Below are 24,755 nucleotides of genomic sequence, written 5' to 3'. Positions count from 1 at the left end.
GGCGGACAAGATGGCGGACAAGATGGCGGACAAGATGGCGGACACAACATGGTGGCCAAGATGACGGTCAAGATGGCGGACAAGATGGCGGACAAGATGGCGGACACAAGATGGCGGCCAAAATGGCGGCCAAGATGGCGGACAAGATGGTGGACAACATGGCGGACAACATGGCGGACAAAATGGTGGACAAGATGGCGGACAAGATGGCGGCCAAGATTGTAGACAAGATGGTGGACAAGATGGCGGACAAGATGGCGGCCAAGATGGCGGACAAGATGGCGGACACAAGATGGCGGCCAAAATGGCGGACAAGATGGCGGACACAAGATGGCGGACAACATGGCGGACAAAATGATGGACAAGATGGCGGACACAAGATGGCGGACAAGATGGCGGACAAGATGACGGACAAAATGGCGGACAAGATGGCGGAAAAGATGGTGGATAAGATGGCGGACAAGATGGCGGACACAAGATGGCGGCCAAGATGGCAGACAAGATGGCGGCCAAAATGGCGGACAAGATGGCGGACAACATGGCAGACAAGATGGCGGCCAAGATGGCGGACAAGATGGCGAACAAGATGGCGGACAAGATGGCGGACAAGATGGCGGACAAGATGGCGGACAAGATGGCGGACAAGATGGCGGACACAACATGGTGGCCAAGATGACGGTCAAGATGGCGGACAAGATGGCGGACAAGATGGCGGACACAAGATGGCGGCCAAAATGGCGGCCAAGATGGCGGACAAGATGGTGGACAACATGGCGGACAACATGGCGGACAAAATGGTGGACAAGATGGCGGACAAGATGGCGGCCAAGATTGTAGACAAGATGGTGGACAAGATGGCGGACAAGATGGCGGCCAAGATGGCGGACAAGATGGCGGACACAAGATGGCGGCCAAAATGGCGGACAAGATGGCGGACACAAGATGGCGGACAAGATGGTGGACAAGATGGCGGACAAGATGGCGGACAAGATGGCGGACAACATGGCGGACAAGATGGCGGACAAGATGGCAGACAAGATGGCGGACAAGATGGCGGCCAAGATGGTGGACAAGATGACGGACAAGATGGCGGACAACATGGCAGACAAGATGGCGGCCAAGATGGCGGACAAGATGGTGGACAAGATGGCGGACAAGATAGCGGACAAGATGGTGGACAAGATGGCGGACAAGATGGCGGACAAGATGGCGGACAAGATGGCGGCCAAGATGGTGGACAAGATGGCGGCCATGATGGTGGACAAGATGACGGACAAGATGGCGGACAACATGGCGGACAAGATGGCGGACAACATGGCGGACAAGATGGCGGACAAGATGGCGGACAAGATGGCGGACAAGATGGCGGCCAAGATGGCGGACAAGATGGCGGACACAAGATGGCGGACAAGATGGCGGACAAGATGGCGGACAAGATGGTGGACAAAATTGTGGACAAGATGGTGGACAAGATGGCGGACAAGATGGCGGACAAGATGGCGGACAAGGTGGCGGACAAGATGGCGGACAAGATGGCGGACACAAGATTGCGGACAAGATGGCTGACAAGATGGCGGACACAAGATGGCGGAAAAGATGGCGGACACAAGATGGCGGACAAGATGGTGGACAAGATGGTGGACAAGATGGCGGATTAGATGGCGGACAACATGGCGGACACAAGATGGCGGACAAGATGGCGGACAAGCTGGCGGAAAAGATGGCGGCCAAGATGACGGACAAGATGGCGGAGAAGATGGCGGAAAAGATGGCGGACAAGATGGTGGACAACATGGCGGACAAGATGGCGGCCAAGATTGCGGACAAAATGGCGGACAAGATGGCGAACAAGATGGCGGACAAGATGGCGGAAAAAAAGGCGGACAAGATGGCGGACAAAATGGCGACCAATGTGGTTGATACAAGATGGCGGCCAAGATGGCGGACAAGATGGCGGACAATATGGCGGACAACATGGCGGCCAAGATGGCGGACAAGATGGCGGACAATATGACGGACAACATGGTGGCCAAGATTGCGGACAAGATGGCGGACAAGTTGGCGGGCACAAGATGGCGGACAAGATGGTGGCCAAGATGGCGGACAAGATGGCGGACAAGATGGCGGCCAAAATGGCGGACAAGATGGCGGACAAGATGGGGGACAAGATGGCGGACAAGATGGCGGACAAGATGGCGGACAAGATGGCGGACATGATGGCGGACAAGATGGCGGACAAGATGGCGGACAAAATGGCGGACAAGATGGCGGCCAAGATGGCGGACAAGATGGCGGACAAAATGGCGGACAAGATGGCGGACAAGATGGCGGACAAAATGGCGGACAAGATGGCGGACAAGGTAGCGGACACAAGATGGCGGACAAGATGGCGGACAAGGTAACGGACACAAGATGGCGGACAAGATGGCGTACAAGATGGCGGACAAAATGGCGGACAAGAAGGCGGACAAGATGGTGGACAAGATGGCGGCCAAGATGGCGGCCAAGATGGCGGCCAAGATGGCGGATAAAATGGCGGACAAGATGGCGGCCAAGATGGCGGACAAGATGGTGGCCAAGATGGCGGACAAGATGGCGGACAAGATGGCGGCCAAAATGGCGGACAAGATGGCGGACAAGATGGGGGACAAGATGGCGGACAAGATGGCGGAAAAGATGGCGGACAAGATGGCGGACATGATGGCGGACAAGATGGCGGACAAGATGGCGGACAAAATGGCGGACAAGATGGCGGACAAGATGGCGGACAAAATGGCGGACAAGATGGCGGACAAGGTAGCGGACACAAGATGGCGGACAAGATGGCGGACAAGGTAACGGACACAAGATGGCGGACAAGATGGCGTACAAGATGGCGGACAAGATGGCGGCCAAAATGGCGGACAAGATGGCGGACAAGATGGGGGACAAGATGGCGGACAAGATGGCGGAAAAGATGGCGGACAAGATGGCGGACATGATGGCGGACAAGATGGCGGACAAGATGGCGGACAAAATGGCGGACAAGATGGCGGACAAGATGGCGGACAAAATGGCGGACAAGATGGCGGACAAGGTAGCGGACACAAGATGGCGGACAAGATGGCGGACAAGGTAACGGACACAAGATGGCGGACAAGATGGCGTACAAGATGGCGGACAAAATGGCGGACAAGAAGGCGGACAAGATGGTGGACAAGATGGCGGACACAACATGGCGGCCAAGATGGCGGACAAGATGGCGGACACAAGATGGCGGCAAAAATGGCGGCAAAAATGGCGGACAAGATGGCGGAAACCTTGGCGGACAAAATGGTGGACAAGATGGCGGACACAAGATGGCGGACAAGATGGCGGACAAGATGACGGACAAAATGGCGGACAAGATGGCGGACAAGATGGCGGACAAAATGGCGGACAAGATGGCGGACAAGATGGCGGACAAAATGGCGGACAAGATGGCGGACAAGGTAGCGGACATAAGATGGCGGACAAGATGGCGGACAAGGTAACGGACACAAGATGGCGGACAAGATGGCGTACAAGATGGCGGACAAAATGGCGGACAAGAAGGCGGACAAGATGGCGGACAAGATGGCGGACACAACATGGCGGCCAAGATGGCGGACAAGATGGCGGACACAAGATGGCGGCAAAAATGGCGGCAAAAATGGCGGACAAGATGGCGGAAACCTTGGCGGACAAAATGGTGGACAAGATGGCGGACACAAGATGGCGGACAAGATGGCGGACAAGATGACGGACAAAATGGCGGACAAGATGGCGGAAAAGATGGTGGATAAGATGGCGGACAAGATGGCGGACAAGATGGCGGACACAACATGGCGGCCAAGATGGCGGTCCAGATGGCGGACAAGATGGCGGACACAAGATGGCGGCCAAAATGGCGGACAAGATGGCGGACAACATGGCGGACAAAATGATGGACAAGATGGCGGACACAAGATGGCGGACAAGATGGCGGACAAGATGGCGGACACAAAATGGCGGACAAGATGGCGGACAAGATGGCGGACAAGATGGTGGACAAGATGGCGGCCAAGATGGCGGCCAAGATGGCGGACACAAGATGGCGGCCAAGATGGCGGACAACATGGCGGACAAGATGGCGGACAACATGGCAGACAAGATGGCGGCCAAGATGGCGGACAAGATGGCGAACAAGATGGCGGACAAGATGGCGGACAAGATGGCGGACAAGATGGCGGACAAGATGGCGGACAAGATGGCGGACACAACATGGTGGCCAAGATGACGGTCAAGATGGCGGACAAGATGGCGGACAAGATGGCGGACACAAGATGGCGGCCAAAATGGCGGCCAAGATGGCGGACAAGATGGTGGACAACATGGCGGACAACATGGCGGACAAAATGGCGGCCAAGATGGCGGACAAGATGGCGGACAAGATGGCGGACAACATGGCGGACAAGATGGCGGACAAGATGGCGGACAAGATGGCGGACAAGATGGCGGCCAAGATGGCGGACAAAATGGCGGACAAGATGGCGGACAAGATGGCGGACAAGATGGCGGACAACATGGCGGACAAGATGGCGGACAAGATGGCGGACAAGATGGCGGACAAGATGGCGGACACAAGATGGCGGACACAAGATGGCGGACAAGATGGCGAACAAGATGGCGGACAAGATGGCGGACAAGATGGCTGACAAGATGGTGGCCAAGATGGCGGACAAGATGGCGGCCAAGATTGTAGACAAGATGGTGGACAAGATGGCGGACAAGTTGGCGGCCAAGATGGCGGACAAGATGGCGGACACAAGATGGCGGCCAAAATGGCGGACAAGATGGCGGACACAAGATGGCGGACAAGATGGTGGACAAGATGGCAGACAAGATGGCGGACAAGATGGCGGCCAAGATGGTGGACAAGATGGCGGCCATGATGGTGGACAAGATGACGGACAAGATGGCGGACAACATGGCGGACAAGATGGCGGACAACATGGCGGACAAGATGGCGGACAAGATGGCGGACAAGATGGCGGATTAGATGGCGGACAAGATGGCGGACAAGATGGCGGACAACATGGCGGACAAGATGGCGGCCAAGATGGCGGACAAGATGGCGGCCAAGACGGCGGACAAAATGGCGGACAAGATGGCGGACAAGATGGCGGCCAAGATGGCGGACAAAATGGCGGACAAGATGGCGGACAAGATGGCGGACAAGATGGCGGACAACATGGCGGACAAGATGGCGGACAAGATGGCGGACAAGATGGCGGACAAGATGGCGGACACAAGATGGCGGACACAAGATGGCGGACAAGATGGCGAGCAAGATGGCGGACAAGATGGCGGACAAGATGGCTGACAAGATGGTGGCCAAGATGGCGGACAAGATGGCGGCCAAGATTGTAGACAAGATGGTGGACAAGATGGCGGACAAGTTGGCGGCCAAGATGGCGGACAAGATGGCGGACACAAGATGGCGGCCAAAATGGCGGACAAGATGGCGGACACAAGATGGCGGACAAGATGGTGGACAAGATGGCGGACAAGATGGCGGACAAGATGGCGGACAACATGGCGGACAAGATGGCGGACAAGATGGCAGACAAGATGGCGGACAAGATGGCGGCCAAGATGGTGGACAAGATGACGGACAAGATGGCGGACAACATGGCAGACAAGATGGCGGCCAAGATGGCGGACAAGATAATGGACAAGATGGCGGACAAGATAGCGGACAAGATGGTGGACAAGATGGCGGACAAGATGGCGGACAAGATGGCGGACAAGATGGCGGCCAAGATGGTGGACAAGATGGCGGCCATGATGGTGGACAAGATGACGGACAAGATGGCGGACAACATGGCGGACAAGATGGCGGACAACATGGCGGACAAGATGGCGGACAAGATGGCGGACAAGATGGCGGACAAGATGGCGGCCAAGATGGCGGACAAGATGGCGGACACAAGATGGCGGACAAGATGGCGGACAAGATGGCGGACAAAATGGTGGACAAAATTGTGGACAAGATGGTGGACAAGATGGCGGACAAGATGGCGGACAAGATGGCGGACAAGGTGGCGGACAAGATGGCGGACAAGATGGCGGACACAAGATTGCGGACAAGATGGCTGACAAGATGGCGGACACAAGATGGCGGAAAAGATGGCGGACACAAGATGGCGGACAAGATGGTGGACAAGATGGTGGACAAGATGGCGGATTAGATGGCGGACAAGATGGCGGACACAAGATGGCGGACAAGATGGCGGACAAGCTGGCGGAAAAGATGGCGGCCAAGATGACGGACAAGATGGCGGAGAAGATGGCGGAAAAGATGGCGGACAAGATGGTGGACAACATGGCGGACAAGATGGCGGCCAAGATTGCGGACAAAATGGCGGACAAGATGGCGAACAAGATGGCGGACAAGATGGCGGAAAAAAAGGCGGACAAGATGGCGGACAAAATGGCGACCAATGTGGTTGATACAAGATGGCGGCCAAGATGGCGGACAAGATAGCGGACAATATGGCGGACAACATGGCGGCCAAGATGGCGGACAAGATGGCGGACAATATGACGGACAACATGGTGGCCAAGATTGCGGACAAGATGGCGGACAAGATGGCGGGCACAAGATGGCGGACAAGATGGTGGCCAAGATGGCGGACAAGATGGCGGACAAGATGGCGGCCAAAATGGCGGACAAGATGGCGGACAAGATGGGGGACAAGATGGCGGACAAGATGGCGGACAAGATGGCGGACAAGATGGCGGACATGATGGCGGACAAGATGGCGGACAAGATGGCGGACAAAATGGCGGACAAGATGGCGGCCAAGATGGCGGACAAGATGGCGGACAAAATGGCGGACAAGATGGCGGACAAGATGGCGGACAAAATGGCGGACAAGATGGCGGACAAGGTAGCGGACACAAGATGGCGGACAAGATGGCGGACAAGGTAACGGACACAAGATGGCGTACAAGATGGCGTACAAGATGGCGGACAAAATGGCGGACAAGAAGGCGGACAAGATGGTGGACAAGATGGCGGCCAAGATGGCGGCCAAGATGGCGGATAAAATGGCGGACAAGATGGCGGCCAAGATGGCGGACAAGATGGTGGCCAAGATGGCGGACAAGATGGCGGACAAGATGGCGGCCAAAATGGCGGACAAGATGGCGGACAAGATGGGGGACAAGATGGCGGACAAGATGGCGGAAAAGATGGCGGACAAGATGGCGGACATGATGGCGGACAAGATGGCGGACAAGATGGCGGACAAAATGGCGGACAAGATGGCGGACAAGATGGCGGACAAAATGGCGGACAAGATGGCGGACAAGGTAGCGGACACAAGATGGCGGACAAGATGGCGGACAAGGTAACGGACACAAGATGGCGGACAAGATGGCGTACAAGATGGCGGACAAAATGGCGGACAAGAAGGCGGACAAGATGGTGGACAAGATGGCGGCCAAGATGGCGGCCAAGATGGCGGCCAAGATGGCGGATAAAATGGCGGACAAGATGGCGGCCAAGATGGCGGACAAGATGGCGGGTGGTGACCCGTGGGTGGTGGGTGGTGACCCGTGGGAGGTGGGTGGTGACTCGTGGGAGGTGGGTGTTGACCCGTGGGAGGAAGGTGGTGGCCCGTGGGAGGTGGATGGTGACCCGTGGGAGGTGGGTGGTGACCCGTGGGAGGTGGATGGTGACCCGTAGGAGGTGGGTAGTGACCCGTGGGAGGTGGGAGATGAACCGTGGGATGTGGGAGGTGACCCGTGGGAGGTGGGTGGTGACCCGTGTGAGGTGGATGGTGTTCCGTGGGAGGTGGGAGGTGACCCGTGGGAAGTGGGTGGTGACACGTTTGAGGTGGGCGGTGACCCGTGAGGGGTGGGTGGTGACCCGTGGGAGGTGGGTGTTGAACCGTGGGAGGTGGGTGGTGACGCGTGGGAGGTGGGTGGTGACCCGTGGGAGGTGGGAGATGACCCGTGGGAGGTGGGTGGTGACCTGTGGGAGGTGGTTGGTGACACGTGGGAGGTGGGTGGTGACCCGTGGGAAGTGGGTGGTGACACGTTTGAGGTGGGTGGTGACCCGTGGGGGGTGGATGGTGACTCGTGAGAAGTGGGTGTTGAATCGTGGGAGGTGGGTGGTGACCCGTGGGAGGTGGGTGGTGACCCGTGGGAGGTGGGAGATGACCCGTGGGAGGTGGGAGGTGACCCGTGGGAGGTGGGTGGTGACCCGTGAGGGGTGGATGGTGACCCGTGGGAGGTGGGTGTTGAACAGTGGGAGGTGGGTGGTCACACGTGGGAGGTAAGTGGTTATTCGTGAGAGGTTGGTGGTGCCGGCTAATTTTCATGGAATTGCGTAAGAAGTTGCGCGCCATCTTCCGCCATTTTGCTCGGCTGGTACCAGGTCACCTCTTGAAAAATGTGCCTTCCTGGTATCAGAAATTTGAAAACAGCTAGTTTTGTATGGAATTTCGTTTGGAATTGCATACGAAGTAGCGCGCAATCTACCGTCATCTTGCCGCCATCTTGCTCGGCTGGTATCAGGTGTCACCCCTTGCAAAACAACAGCTGGTTTTGTATGTAATTTTGAACCAGTCGATGGAAGGCTTGAGCGAGATGAATGATGCTTTCCGTTTCATACATCTTCAGCTGCATGTCACCTCTTGAAAAACATGCTCTCCTGGTATCGGAAATCTGGTGGTGGATCGTGTGCGTACAATTGTGTGCGCGGCTATGGTATAGTGGTTTTCACAGTTGACCAATTGATTTGGTCATTGGACAAATTTTTCAGCATTTTGTCTACTCTCGTGGCCCTGCACCTAATGGATCAAAGAATGCTATAAAACACATTCAATTGTTGAAAAAGTTCAGTAAGTAGAAGCTCACCACAGAAATCAACCGTTAATTTTTGTTCATCGCCTAAAACATCGATGTGAGCGAATGATCATGGAGGTAGTCTTTCAACTCAAAAACATGACCTAGCATTTTAGTTTTCAAATGCTAAAAGCTACGCAAATCTAACCCACTGTGCATAACACATATTAATATTATTATATAAAATTTGCGTTGTTTGTTTAATGGGATACACAATGTTAAACAATCCAATAAATAAAAAAAAATCGAGAGTCACAACTAAGTAACTCGCTCCTTCTGTATTGCAAAAAGATTGACAGGTGACTACCCCTCACAATGCATCAGAGAATGCGCGATCTCCCGCCACGATATGCAATACATACGCGGCATATTTGCGTGGAGTAATTTGATTGGATGTATGGGTCGCTCCCATTGGTCACCACCCACCTCCCACGGGTCACCACCCACCTCACACGGGTCTCCACCCACCTCCCGCAGGTCACCATCCCATCTTGGCCGCCATCTTGGCCTCCATCTTGAGTCCGCCATCTTGTCCGCCATCTTGTCCGCCATCTTGGCCGCCATGTTGTCCGCCATCTTGTCCGCCATCTTGTCCGCCATCTTGGCCGCCATGTTGTCCGCCATCTTGTCCGCCATCTTGTGTCCGCCATCTTGTCCGCCATGTTGTCCGCCATCTTGGCCGCCGTCTTGTGTCCGCCATCTTGTCCGCCATCTTGTCCGCCATTTTGACCGCCATCTTGGCCGCCATGTTGTGTCCGCCATCTTGTCCGCCATCTTGGCCGCCATGATGTCTGCTATCTTGTCCACCATCTTGTCCGCCATCTTGTGTCCGCCATCTTGTCCGCCATCTTGTGTCCGCCATCTATTCCGCCATCTTGGCCGCTATCTTGTGTCCGCCATCTTGTGTCAGCCATCTTGTCCGCCATCTTGTCCGCCATCTTGTGTCAGCCATGTTGTCCGCCATCTTGTCCGCTATCTTGGCCGCCATCTTGGCCGCCATCTTGGCCGCCATCTTGTCCGCCATCTTGTCCGCCATCTTGTCCGCCATCTTGGCCGCCATCTTGTCCGCCATCTTGTCCGCCATCTTGTCCGCCATTTTGTCCGCCATCTTGTCCGCCATCTTGTCCGCCATCTTGTCCGCCATCTTGTCCGCCATCTTATCCGCAATCTTTTCCGCCATCTTGTCCGCCATCTTGGCCGCCATCTTGTCCGCCATCTTGTCCAATATTTTGTCCGCCATCTTGTCCGCCATCTTGTCCGCCATCTTGTGTCCACCATCTTGGCTGTCACCTTGTCAACCATCTTGTCCGCCATTTTGTCCGCCATCTTGGCCACCATCTTGTCCGCCATCTTGTCCGCTATCTTGTGTCCGCCATCTTGTGTCAGCCATCTTGTCCGCCATCTTGTCCGCCATCTTGGCCGCCATCTTGTCCGCCATCTTGTGTCCGCCATCTTGTCCGCCATCTTGTTCGCCATCTTGGCCACCATCTTGGCCGCTATCTTATGTCCGCCATCTTGTCCACCATCTTATCCGCCATCTTTTCCGCCATCTTGTCCGCCATCTTGGCCACCATCTTGTCAGCCATCTTGTCCGCCATCTTGTCCGCCATCTTGTTCGCCATCTTGTCCGCCATCTTGTGTCCGCCATCTTGTGTCCGCCATCTTGTCCGCCATCTTGTCCGCCATCTTGTCCGCCATCTTGTCCGCCATGTTGTCCGCCATCTTGTCCGCCATCTTGTCCGCCATCTTGTCCGCCATTTTGTCCGCCATCTTGGCCGCCATCTTGTCCGCCATCTTGTCCGCCATTTTGTCCGCCGTCTTGGCCGCCATCTTGTCCGCCATCTTGGCCGCCATCTTGTCCGCCATGTTGTCCGCCATCTTGTCCGCCATCTTGTCCGCCATCTAATCCGCCATCTTGTCCACCATCTTGTCCGCCATATTGTCCGCCATCTTGTCCGCCATCTTGTCCGCCATCTTGTCCGCCATCTTGTGTCCGCCATCTTGTCCGCCATCTTGTCCGCCATTTTGGCCGCCATCTTGTCCGCCATGTTGTCCGCCATCTTGTCCGCCATCTCAGCCGCCATGTTGTCCGCCATCTTGTCCGCCATCTTGTCCGCCATCTTGTCCGCCATCTTGTCCGCCATCTTGTCCGCCATCTTGTCCGCCATCTTGTCCGCCATCTTGTACGCCATCTTGTCCGCCATCTTGTCCGCCATCTTGTGCCCGCCATCTTGGCCGCCATCTTGTCCGCCATCGTGTCCGCCATCTTGTCCGCCATCTTGGCCGCCATCTTGTCCGCCATGTTGTCCGCCATTTTGTGTCCGCCATCTTGTCCATCATCTTGGCCGCTATCTTGTGTCCGCCATCTTTTGTCAGCCATCTTGGCCGCCATCTTGTCCGCCATCTTGGCCGCCATCTTGGCCGCCATCTTGTCCGCCATCTTGGCCGTCATCTTGGCCGCCATCTTGGCCGCCATCTTGTCCGCCATCTTGTCCGCCATCTTGTCCGCCATCTTGTCCGCCATCTTGTCCACCATCTTGTCCGCCATCTTGTCCGCCATCTTGTGTCAGCCATGTTGTCCGCCATCTTGTCCACCATCTTGTCCGCCATCTTGTCCGCCATCTTGTCCGCCATCTTGTCCGCCATCTTGTCCGCCATCTTGTCCGCCATCTTGTGTCCGCCATCTTGTCCGCCATCTTGTCCGCCATCTTGTCCGCCATCTTGACCGCCATCCTGGCCGCCATCTTGTCCGCCATCTTGTCCGCCATCTTGTGTCCACCATCTTGGCTGTCACCTTGTCAACCATCTTGTCCGCCATCTTGTCCGCCATCTTGTCCGCCATGTTATCCGCCATCTTGGCCGCCATCTTGTGTCCGCCATCTTGTCCGCCATCTTGACCGCCATCTTGTCCGCCATCTTGTCCGCCATCTTGTCCGCCATCTTGGCCGCCATCTTGGCCGCCATCTTGTCCACCATCTTGTCCGCCATCTTGGCCGCCATCTTGGCCGCCATCTATTCCGCCATCTTGTCCGCCATCTTGTCCGCCATCTTGTCCGCCATATTGTCCGCCATCTTGTCCGCAATCTTGTGTCCGCCATCTTGTCCGCCATCTTGTCCGCCATCTTGTCCGCCATCTTGTCCACCATCTTGTCCACAATTTTGTCCACCATCTTGTCCGCCATCTTGTCCGCCATCTTGGCCGCCATCTTGGCCGCCATCTTGGCCGCCATCTATTCCGCCATCTTGTCCGCCATCTTGTCCGCCATCTTGTGTCCGCCATCTTGTCCGCCATCTTGTCCGCCATCTTGGCCGCCATCTTGGCCGCCATCTTGTGTCCGCCATCTTGTCAGCCATCTTGGCCGCCATCTTGGCCGCCATGTTGTGTCCGCCATCTTGTCCGCCATCTTGGCCGCCATCTTGACCACCATCTTGGCCGCCATGTTGTGTCCGCCATCTTTTCCGCCATCTTGTGTCCGCCATCTTGTCCGCCATCTTGTCCGCCATCTTGTCCGCCATATTGTCCGCCATCTTGTCCGCAATCTTGTGTCCGCCATCTTGTCCGCCATCTTGTCCGCCATCTTGTCCGCCATCTTGTCCACCATCTTGTCCACAATTTTGTCCACCATCTTGTCCGCCATTTTGTCCACCATCTTGTCCGCCATCTTGGCCGCCATCTTGGCCGCCATCTATTCCGCCATCTTGTCCGCCATCTTGTCCGCCATCTTGTGTCCGCCATCTTGTCCGCCATCTTGTCCGCCATCTTGGCCGCCATCTTGGCCGCCATCTTGTGTCCGCCATCTTGTCAGCCATCTTGGCCGCCATCTTGGCCGCCATGTTGTGTCCGCCATCTTGTCCGCCATCTTGGCCGCCATCTTGACCACCATCTTGGCCGCCATGTTGTGTCCGCCATCTTTTCCGCCATCTTGTGTCCGCCATCTTGTCCGCCATGTTGTCCGCCATCTTGTCCGCCATCTTGGCCGCCATCTTGTCCGCCATCTTGGCCACCATCTTGTCCGCCATCTTGGCCGCCATATTGTCCGCCATGTTGTCCGCCATCTTGTCCGCCATCTTGGCCGCCATGTTGTCCGCCATGTTGTCCGCCATCTTGGCCGCCATCTTGTGTCAACCATGTTGGTCGCCATCTTGTCCGCCATCTTGTGTCCGCCATCTTTTCCACCATCTTGTCCGCCATCTTGTCCGCCATCTTGTGTCCGCCATCTTGTCCGCCATCTTGTCCGCCATATTGTCCGCCATCTTATGTCCGCCATCTTGTCCGCCATCTTGTCCGCCATCTTGTCCGCCATATTGTCCGCCATATTGTCCGCCATCTTGTCCGCCATCTTGTCCGCCATCTTGTCCGCCATCTTGTCCGCCATCTTGTCCGCCATCTTGTCCGCCATCTTGTGTCCGCCATCTTGTCCGCCATCTTGTCCGCCATCTTGGCCGCCATCTTGTCCGCCATCTTGTCCGCCATCTTGTCCGCCATCTTGTTCGCCATCTTGTCCGCCATCTTGTGTCCGCCATCTTGTCCGCCATCTTGTCCGCCATCTTGTCCGCCATCTTGGCCGCCATCTTGTCCGCCATGTTGTCCGCCATCTTGTCCGCCATCTTGGCTGCCATCTTGTCCGCCATCTTGTCCGCCATTTTGTCCGCCATCTTGTCCGCCATCTTGTCCGCCATCTTGTCCGCCATCTTGGCCGCCATCTTGGCCGCCATCTTGGCCGCCATCTTGTCCACCATCTTGTCCGCCATCTTGGCCGCCATCTATTCCGCCATCTTGTCCGCCATCTTGTCCGCCATATTGTCCGCCATCTTGTCCGCAATCTTGTGTCCGCCATCTTGTCCGCCATCTTGTCCGCCATCTTGTCCGCCATCTTGTCCACCATCTTGTCCACAATTTTGTCCACCATCTTGTCCGCCATCTTGTCCGCCATCTTGTCCGCCGTCTTGTGTCCGCCATCTTGTCCGCCATCTTGGCCGCCATCTTGGCCGCCATCTTGTGTCCGCCATCTTGTCAGCCATCTTGGCCGCCATCTTGGCCGCCATGTTGTGTCCGCCATCTTGTCCGCCATCTTGGCCGCCATCTTGACCACCATCTTGGCCGCCATGTTGTGTCCGCCATCTTTTCCGCCATCTTGTGTCCGCCATCTTGTCCGCCATGTTGTCCGCCATCTTGTCCGCCATCTTGGCCGCCATCTTGTCCGCCATCTTGGCCGCCATCTTGTCCGCCATCTTGGCCGCCATCTTGTCCGCCATGTTGTCCGCCATCTTGTCCGCCATCTTGGCCGCCATGTTGTCCGCCATCTTGTCCGCCATCTTGGCCGCCATCTTGTGTCAACCATGTTGGTCGCCATCTTGTCCGCCATCTTGTGTCCGCCATCTTTTCCACCATCTTGTCCGCCATCTTGTCCGCCATCTTGTGTTCTCCATCTTGTCCGCCATCTTGTCCGCCATATTGTCCGCCATCTTATGTCCGCCATCTTGTCCGCCATCTTATCCGCCATCTTTTCCGCCATCTTGTCCGCCATCTTGTCCACCATTTTTTCCACCATCTTGTCCGCCATGTTGTCCGCCATCTTGTGTCCGCCATCTTGTCCGCCATCTTGTCCGCCATCTTGTCCGCCATCTTGTGTCCGCCATCTTGTCCGCCATCTTGTCCGCCATCTTTTCCGCCATCTTGTCCGCCATCTTGTCCGCCATCTTGTCCGCCATCTTGTGTCCGCCATCTTGTCCGCCATCTTGTCCGCCATCTTGTCCGCCATCTTGGCCGCCATCTTGTCCGCCATCTTGTGTCCGCCATCTTGTCCGCCATCTTCTGTCCGCAATCTTGGCCACCATCTTGTCCGCCATCTTGGCCGCCATATTGGCCGCCATCTTGACCGCTATTTTGGGTGAGGGGGAAGGGGGGGAGGAGGAAGGAAGATGTCACCTCTTGAAGTACATGCTCTCCTGGTATCGGAAATCTGAAAACAGCTGGTTTGTATGGAAAGTTAGTGTATAAACATTGCATACCTTACGGCGCATTAAATTGCTAGTTGATTGCATACCTTCCGGCGCAGTACCAGGAGCTACCTCTTCCGTGGATGCTCTCCTGGTACAATACATTCGAAAACTGGTAGTTTTCGAAGAAATTTTTCACGACCAGCGGGAAAGTTAGTGTTTAAACATTGCATACCTTTCGGCGGTTTTCGAGCAAAATTGCTGCAAAATTTTACTCGACCAACGGAAAAGTTAGTGTTTAAATATTGAATACCTTTCGGCGGTTTTCGACCAAAATTGCTGTTCAAAGTGCTACCTCTTCCGTGGATGCTTTCCTGGTATCGGAAATCGGAAAACAGTTGGTTTTGTATGGAATTTCGTACCAACCGACGGAAAGTGTTGGAATTTATACGTTAAGATTAGGAAAGATTTCATGAATTTATGTGTTGTATTTGTTACCCTTTGACAACACTACGAGCTAGCAGTATAAACGGACGCGTCATGACAGATTAGGAACACTAGAGAAATGAAACGAATGAACTACATGTAAAATGAATTTATGGAACGATCGAATAAACAGTTGAAAATTGTAAGCCCGCGAGAAAAGACATACACACCACGGATAAATCACACTATTGGCTACGCCACATCCTAGCATCCTGCCAGTGGAAATTTCTTACATTTTGGTCCTTCGAACCGGATTTTAAAGGGTGCTATTTTGCAGTGTGATATCTTCATTACGTGAAGAACGGAATTTGATCTTCGTCAATTTGTTCCGTGTGTGCTCGTGTGTGTGTGTATGTGTAAGGCATAACGTTCGTTGCTAATCGAATATTGCCTTAAACATTAAAAGTACTTACATTGAAGTTTTGTGTTACTTGCTACGCAAGGGCACAGTTTGTCGTGTGTGATTAGATACTCCGTATCAATAACATTCGTGTATCGTTAGCTTCGCGTCCCGCAAGCTTAGCGTTCCTTTGGCAACAGCCAGCGACGCATGTGCCCATTTTGAACTTGTGGTTTCCCGCGTTAAACTCCCGTGAACTCTATCTTGTGCGCAAGTTGTGTGCAACGTTCCCGCGCCCGAGTGCAATACGTGACCGTGCTCACTACTACATACACCAGGACTTGACTTTAAGTGCGCGACGATTGGTGTAATACGTGTTCAAGTGTGAGTGATAAAGCGTCCTGATTTGAAAATGGAGAAGAAGATCAAAGCCGCGCAATTGAAAAAGCGCCAAGCGCATGCGTTAATACAAAACCTGGAACAGTTTAAGGATTCCTACACGGCTAGGGATAGTGGCGATATTCCGGTATGCTTGGAACAGTTGGAATGCCACAAGGCGGATTTTATGGATGCTATCTCTAAGCTGGAAGAGTTAGATGACCGTCCCGAAGCCATCGACGGTTACATACAGGAACGGTGCGATATGGATTCGCGTTTCCGACGCTTAAAGGGTTTCTTTCTTCAGCAACAGCCTACGGAGGCTAACCCCCTTAATGCTTCTCTTCTGTATGCCAACGCGAGTGCCTTGTCGACCAGCCATACTGGGTCGATTAATCTCCGCCTACCGAAAATCGAATTACCAACGTTCGACGGTGATTCGACAAAATGGTTGACGTTCCGGGACAGATTCGTGGCTATGATTGATTCTTCTGTGGACATCCCGTCAATTATGAAGCTACAGTATTTGCTGTCGTCACTGAAGGGTGATGCCGGTTTGCTCTTCGAGCATACCACTCTGACGGCAGATAATTACGCCGTCACTTGGAACTCCCTGCTGAAACGTTATGACAACCCGCGAATGCTGACCCGTGAATATTACAGGAAGATTCACTATCTTCCCGCTGTGCAGTCGGAGAACGTGGATGAACTCGCGCAGCTAGTCGATGAATTCACGCGGCATGTCAACGGATTGAGGAAGCTGAACGAGCCGATCGAGACATGGGACACCCCGTTGACGAATATGCTGTTCCTGAAGCTGGATTCGAGCACCATCCTTGCCTGGGAAAAATTTTCTGCGCATCATGAAAAAGATAAGTACAAACAATTGATAGATTTCCTACAGGATCGCGTCCGAATCCTTCGGTCGACGAGGACATATGCGCAGGAAACGGAGTTGCATTCGAGAAAAATGACCGGCAGTGAACAGAAAATGAGACTAAAGGCTGGGGTGAATGCAGCAACGGCACGGAGGCCGCAACCCAATCCAGCAACCGTACCATCGTCGTCGTGTCCGTTAGGTTGTGCAGAAATGCACAATCTCCGGACCTGTCCGGAATTTGCAAAGAAAGAACTACATCAGCGGCGACAAATCATCGTTAGTGAACGGTTGTGCTGGAATTGTTTGAACAGAGGGCATCAAGTAAAATCCTGCAGCTCGAGCCATCGATGCAATACATGCAATGCACGTCACCACAGCATGTTGCATGATCATCTACATCCGAAAGCTATATTGAGTGTTCATGCGGATGTCGATGCAGTATGCCTCGAAACGGTCGTTCTCAACCTAGTAGATGATCATGGATTCAGATACGAAGCTCGAGCATTGTTGGACTCTGGGTCCATGTGTAATTTGATTTCGGATTCATTGGCAAGGCGAATGTTATCAACGCAGTCAAAAGTTAACGTCACGGTGTCGGGTATCGGGCAGGCATCACAGCAGATTAAGGGCTGCATTGTAGCCACCGTAGAGTCGAAATCGCAGCAATTTTCGAGTCAGCTTGAGTTCCTCGTACTGAAAAATCCAGTAATGGACATTCCTACGGAACCGATAGATGTGACTGCGTGGAAATTCCCAACAGACAATCTAGCAGATGAGGCATTCAACATCCCTGCCAAAATCGATGTTGTGATAGGAAGTGAAGCATATTGGGAGATGCACACCGGTAGGAAACTTTCATTGGGAAAGGGCAAACCGTGGCTGGTTGAAACTCCCTTCGGTTGGGCAGTTGCTGGCAATACCTCCCTTGTATCGACATCCATTCAGCGGTCATGTCACACAACGACCATTCAAGCTACGCTTGATGGGATGCTACAACGGTTTTGGGAGACAGAGAGCATCATGGAGGGTCCAGCTATGTCATTGGAAGAGAACATGTGTGAAAAACATTACGTTGCCACTACTCATCGTAATGCACAAGGTCGGTACGTCGTTTCTCTACCTCAGAATCTAAGTTCATCCCGTGTGCTTGGACTATCAAGGGCGATCGCCGATCGTCGACTGCTAGGTGTGGAACGTCGTTTGAAGAGCAATCCTGAAATGGATATTGAATACAAACGGTTCATGAGAGAGTACGAGGAGCTGGGGCATATGAGGAAACTTACAGAACCGGTGGATGACAGCATAACACATTGTTACATACCTCATCATGCAGTGCTGAAGGAATCCAGCACAAGCACCAAAGTACGAGTCGTTTTTGATGCATCCTGCAAAACGACTTCTGGATACTCCCTCAATGATACCCTGTTAGTTGGGCCAATCGTTCAAGAGGATCTCTTGTCGATCATCTTGCGATTCCGGTCTCATGCCATAGCAATCGTTGCGGATGTAGAGAAAATGTATCGTCAGATTCTCCACAGTGATCAGGACCGGAATCTTTTGCGTATACGATACAGAGAGAGCCAAGTAGATCCCATAGCAACGTATGAGCTGACAACAGTCACGTACGGTACGGCGTCGGCTCCGTTTCTAGCCACTCGAACACTACAGCAGATAGCCCATGACCATAAGGACAAGTTCCCGAAGGCTGTAAATCCCGTCCTACATGATTTTTATGTTGACGATCTGCTTACCGGAGCGACCGATATAAACGAAGCCATAGCAGTTCGGAAGCAAATTTCAGCTATGCTGAATTCAGCTGGCTTCACTTTGAAGAAATGGGCTTCTAACGTTCCGGAGTCACTACGAGACGTGCCACAGGAGGATCTTGCGATTCAATCCTTGCACGAGTGGAAGGATGGACAAGCAGTCAGCACATTAGGGTTAGTTTGGGAACCCGGAAACGATATGTTTTGCTTCAAGGTCGATCTTCCATCACCGGCAGAAGTATTAACAAGGAGCCTTGTATTGTCGTATACCGCAAGCATTTTTGACCCTATTGGCCTACTGGGTCCGACCATCATCCTGGCGAAAGTCTTTCTGCAGCGGTTGTGGTGTTTAAGGCATGATGGAAAGGCGTACGATTGGGATCGTGCACTACCCAACGACCTCCAAGAAGAGTGGAGAAAGTTTCACTCTACCTTATATTTGCTACGCAAACTCCGAGTGCCTCGATTTGTTGCTCAGCCAAAGACGGTCAACCTACAACTGCACGTTTTTGCTGATGCGTCACAAACTGCTTATGGAGCTTGCTGCTATGTGCGTGCAGAGTCGATGCACACAACTTCAGTGAAACTATTGGCTGCCAAATCCAAGGTAGTTTCATTGGCAAATACGCACTCAATTGCCAAGTTGGAGCTCTGTGCCGCACGATTGGCAATTCAATTGTACCAGAAGGTGAGTCGGGCTCTTACGACTTCTACGATAGCCGTTTGCTGGACAGACTCGATGACGGTGTTATACTGGCTGAATTCCCCACCACGTCGGTGGAACCCGTTTGTTGCCAACAGGGTGGCACAGATCCAGGAAGAGATAAGAGTGGCAGAATGGCGTCATGTCCCTGGTAGTGACAATCCGGCGGACGACATATCACGAGGACTAAAGCCGGAAGAACTGTTGGAGTGTAATCGTTGGTGGCGTGGGCCTCAGTGGTTGGCTTACGGCCAAGACAAATGGCCAAAATCGGCACCAATCCCAAAGAAGCACGACGGGGACATTGAAGAACGAGTAGCTGCGTCACGGATCGTAACAGTTTCTACGAAGTGTGAATTCCGTGGCACCTTCTTCAAGCGGTTCTCCGTTTACAACAGAATGAGACGTGTGATGGCATACTGTCTACGATTCATTGATTGTCTTCGCAATGCATCAATGGTCAGGTGCAAGAAGCAGACTATCATCGGGAAGCTTGAGAACACTATTCCACCGCTTACGGCTTTGGAACTGCGAAGAGCGGAGTTGAAGCTATGCTTCTTGGCTCAACAGGACTCATTTGCCGATGAGATAACATACCTGAAAAAGGAAAAACAGATTTCATCGAGCTCCAAATTGAAATGGTTGTCACCTTACCTCGATCATACCGGTATGTTACGCATCGGTGGCCGGCTTGGTAATGCTGAATTACCAGAAGAAGGCAAACACCCAATTATGCTATCGTCGAAGCATCCATTGAGTGTTTTACTGGCAGTGGCGTATCATGTAAAGTTGTTACATGCTGGTCCCCAGCTATTACTAGCCACACTTCGCCAAAGGTTTTGGATGATTGGTGGTAGAAACCTTTCAAAGGCTGTTTTCCATCGCTGCCAGGTTTGTTTCAAAAACAAGCCCACACTGATAAAACAAGCCATAGCTGATTTGCCGACATCAAGGGTTTCTCCGAATAGACCCTTCTCGATCAGCGGAGTGGACTACTGTGGCCCATTCATGATCAAGTCAACAGTCCGAAACCGAAGTCCTACGAAAGCATATATTGCTATCTTCGTTTGTTTTGCGACCAGGGCAGTTCACATCGAGTTGGTCAGTGATTTGACAACAACAGCGTTCTTGGCAGCACTACGTCGATTTGTTGCCCGCCGTGGCAAGGTGTGTGAGTTACACTCAGACAACGCGACAACGTTCAAGGGAGCTGCCAACGAACTACGTCGTCTCTACGAGATGCTGAAGACCAACGATGAGGACCGCAGGAGCATAGTCGACTGGTGTGCCAACAATGAGATGGATTGGAAGTTCATACCTCCACGGGCACCTCATTTTGGAGGACTTTGGGAAGCGGCGGTGAAGTCGGCTAAAAAGCATATGATGAAGATAATTGGCACTACTAGCATAACGCAGGAGAATATGCTCACCCTTCTTGCTCAGGTCGAGCAATGTCTGAATTCTCGCCCTCTAATTTCGTTATCGGACGAACCCTCAGACACTGAAGCACTAACTCCTGGTCATTTTCTTGTAGGAAGCAATATGCAGGCTGTACCAGAGGTTGACATGAGGCACATTCCGAGCAACCGCCTAAAGGAATACCAACTCGTGCAGAAGCAAGTCCAGCAAATCTGGTCACGATGGTATCCGGAGTATCTGCAGCAGCTTCAGGCTCGAGCTAAGCACTACAACAACGCGCCGGTTGAGCTGGAGATCAATCAGCTCGCGATCATAAAGGAGGACAATCTCCACCCGACCGTGTGGCCGCTGGGACGCATTACAGCGCTACACCCTGGCAAGGACGGAATCACACGCGTAGTTACGTTGCGCACAGCCGGGGGAAAAGCAATAACACGAGCCGCGAATAGGTTAGCTCTATTACCACGACCGATTAGATTAGACCGATAGGATGTGACGTAGCCAATAGTGTGATTTATCCGTGGTGTGTATGTCCTTTCTCGCGGGCTTTCAATTTTGAGCGAGATGAGGGATGCTTTCCGTTTTATTGATATTACTTATTAGCGATCGTTCTCGCGTGTTTGATAGTATGCAATAGCAATTGTGATGGGCAAATTTGTTCCAAGCTGCAGATGTCACCTCTGGAAAAACATGCTCTCCTGGTATCGAAAATCTGAAAACAATTGTGTGCGCGGCTACGGTATAGTGGTTTTCACAGTTGCCCAGCTGATTCTGTCATTGGGCAAATTTGTCAGCATTTTGTCAACTCTAGTGGCACATATTAATGTGAATTTCGATCGTTCGCTTGATTTTCGCGTATTAAGTTTGATGCTCCAATTTTAGGTCGGTTGTCCGTGCGTCAAGAAATACAAGAATTTCTGGGCCAATCTCTTCGGTCATTGTGAAGACACTTGCGATCATTTCGTCACATTTACATCAGTATGAAACAGACTACGTGCTCCTCATGCACAATTTGATAGTCAGTAGCCAATTATAGGGATATAACACCACAGAGCACTCACTAATTTTTCTCAAACAAACTGAGTTTTTAATGCAAAAAAAGGGGACCGCTTTCAGCACGCACGACAATGTTTTAGCAAGACTACTATGATAGGTTCTTGACTAAATATATCGTTTTTATATCAATGCATACTTGATTTCTTCAATTATCTTTTTTCGTGCTCTTTTTTTAATTTTAATTTCGCGGCCATGATCTTAAACCATATGAATTTAGAAATAGAAATTAAAACGATTTCAGTCTAACAACGATGCAAATGTTACCGAGATTATAACAATGTAGTTCTACAAGGGGATATGATGAAGAATTTGGACAGTTTGGGATGGGTGGACATAAGCTGGACCTACAATCCACCTTCGAATAAGAAATAATCAAGAAAGACAGAAATAGTATTCCAGACAGACAGAAATAGTAATTGTAATATCAAACGAAAAAGATAGTTCTAATAATTGCAATATGATTTTATTCATAATCTATGATAATGCTAGCTATGTCGTAGTACACTGACAGATTGTGTCGGATGTAACATCATTACCGGCTTGCAAACTTGCAGAAATTGTGACAATCGAAATACTAAACACAATAATCCACCACAATACTGTTCCGAAATACGCAGGCAGGACATTTGCACGGTTCAATCAGTGAAAGATATCACACCACGAGTATCGCAATGGCAATAGCTTGCGAGTATTGCGGAAGTGAAAACAAGCATGGTTTCCATTCTAGCATCTAACGGTAGAATTATTTACGAACAGATGAAAAAATATGAAAATCTTGAGATCGAAAAACCCGTTCAAAAAATAGAGTACATGAATAGGTTGAAGCAAAAGGGAATATAAGGGTTCACGGGGCGGCCAGATGGTGTATTGGTAGCGCAGCCAGACCGGCAAAAGACAGGACCACGGAAAAATTTCATCTGGACCACCAAACCTCCGTACGCAGCATTGACTATCCTACGGGTAAATGAAGCAAAAAAAGCCAGAAATGGTAGGCTTAAACATCCTAAAGATGTCGTGCCTCTTTATCGGCACGGGGGTTTGAGTACACTGCATACTTCTCTTGCGTAGCTGTGTAATCAGGCCGATCAAATCGAGCCTAATCAAATAAAAAAAAATTATCTGACCACAGATATATAAAATCTAAGGATATTTTCGATCAAATTGTTTCCTTTTAAATTAGATTTTGTGCTATAAATAAACTCTGCTGCTAAATTTCCAAAAATCGCACAATCGGCACAAATTTTTTGGGACCCCCAACACGGCGAGGCCCTAGGCGACCGCCTACTCCGCCTACCGTTTGATCCGCCGCTGCTACTGGTATCAGGAGCTTGAAAAACTGGTCCTTTTTGGCGCGTTTTCTGGCTCGATCGACACGGAAAAAGCATCCTCCTGCGTTGGATGCTCTCCTGGTAGCAGGAGCTTGAAAAACTGGTCAGTTTTGGCGCGTTTTCTGGCTCGATTGACACGGAAAAGCATGCTCCTGCGTTGGATGCTCTCCTGGTATCAGGAGCTTGAAAAACTGGTCAGTTTTGGCGCGTTTTCTGGCTCGATTGACATGGAAAAGCATCCTCCTGTGTTGGATGCTCTCCTGGTATCAGGAGCTTGAAAAACTGGTCAGTTTTGGCGCGTTTTCTGGCTCGATCGACACGGAAAAAGCATGCTCCAGCGTTGGATGCTCTCCTGGTATCAGGAGCTTGAAAAACTGGTCAGTTTTGGCGCGTTTTCTGGCTCGATTGACACGGAAAAGCATCCTCCTGCGTTGGATGCTCTCCTGGTATCAGGAGCTTGAAAAACTGGTCAGTTTTGGCGCGTTTTCTGGCTCGATCGACACAGACAAAAGCATCCTCCTGCGTTGGATGCTCTCCTGGTATCAGGAGCTTGAAAAACTGGTCAGTTTTGGCGCGTTTTCTGGCTCGATCGACACGGAAAAGCATCCTCCTGCGTTGGATGCTCTCCTGGTATCAGGAGCTTGAAAAACTGGTCAGTTTTGGCGCGTTTTCTGGCTCAATCGACACGGAAAAAGCATCCTCCTGCGTTGGATGCTCTCCTGGTATCAGGAGCTTGAAAAACTGGTCAGTTTTGGCGCGTTTTCTGGCTCGATCGACACGGAAAAGCATCCTCCTGCGTTGGATGCTCTCCTGGTATCAGGAGCTTGAAAAACTGGTCAGTTTTGGCGCGTTTTCTGGCTCGATCGACACAGACAAAAGCATCCTCCTGCGTTGGATGCTCTCCTGGTATCAGGAGCTTGAAAAACTGGTCAGTTTTGGCGCGTTTTCTGGCTCGATCGACACGGAACAGCATCCTCCTGCGTTGGATGCTCTCCTGGTATCAGGAGCTTGAAAAACTGGTCAGTTTTGGCGCGTTTTCTGGCTCGATTGACTCGAAAAGCATCCTCCTGTGTTGGATGCTCTCCTGGTATCAGGAGCTTGAAAAACTGGTCAGTTTTGGCGCGTTTTCTGGCTCGATCGACACGGAAAAAGCATCCTCCTGCGTTGGATGCTCTCCTGGTATCAGGAGCTTGAAAAACTGGTCAGTTTTGGCGCGTTTTCTGGCTCGATCGACACAGACAAAAGCATCCTCCTGCGTTGGATGCTCTCCTGGTATCAGGAGCATGAAAAACTGGTCAGTTTTGGCGCGTTTTCTGGCTCGATCGACACGGAAAAGCATCCTCCTGCGTTGGATGCTCTCCTGGTATCAGGAGCTTGAAAAACTGGTCAGTTTTGGCGCGTTTTCTGGCTCGATTGACACGGAAAAGCATCCTCCTGTGTTGGATGCTCTCCTGGTATCAGGAGCTTGAAAAACTGGTCAGTTTTGGCGCGTTTTCTGGCTCGATTGACACGGAAAAGGCATCTTCCTGCGTTGGATGCTCTCCTGGTATCAGGAGCTTGAAAA

General features: G+C 52.3%; 1 protein-coding gene across 1 annotated transcript; it reads left to right on the top strand.

Moving 5' to 3' along the window:
- Positions 1–16,073: 16,073 nt before the first annotated feature.
- On the top strand, positions 16,074–21,296 carry LOC128299453 (uncharacterized). The gene has a single exon (XM_053035429.1). The coding sequence runs from the start codon at positions 16,074–16,076 to the stop codon at positions 21,294–21,296; it is 5,223 nt and encodes a 1,740-aa protein (XP_052891389.1).
- Positions 21,297–24,755: the final 3,459 nt, after the last annotated feature.

The sequence above is a fragment of the Anopheles moucheti genome, chromosome 2 (assembly GCF_943734755.1).
Source record: "Anopheles moucheti chromosome 2, idAnoMoucSN_F20_07, whole genome shotgun sequence".
Lineage (NCBI taxonomy): Eukaryota > Metazoa > Arthropoda > Insecta > Diptera > Culicidae > Anopheles > Anopheles moucheti.
This window is presented reverse-complemented; position numbering and strand designations above follow the sequence as displayed.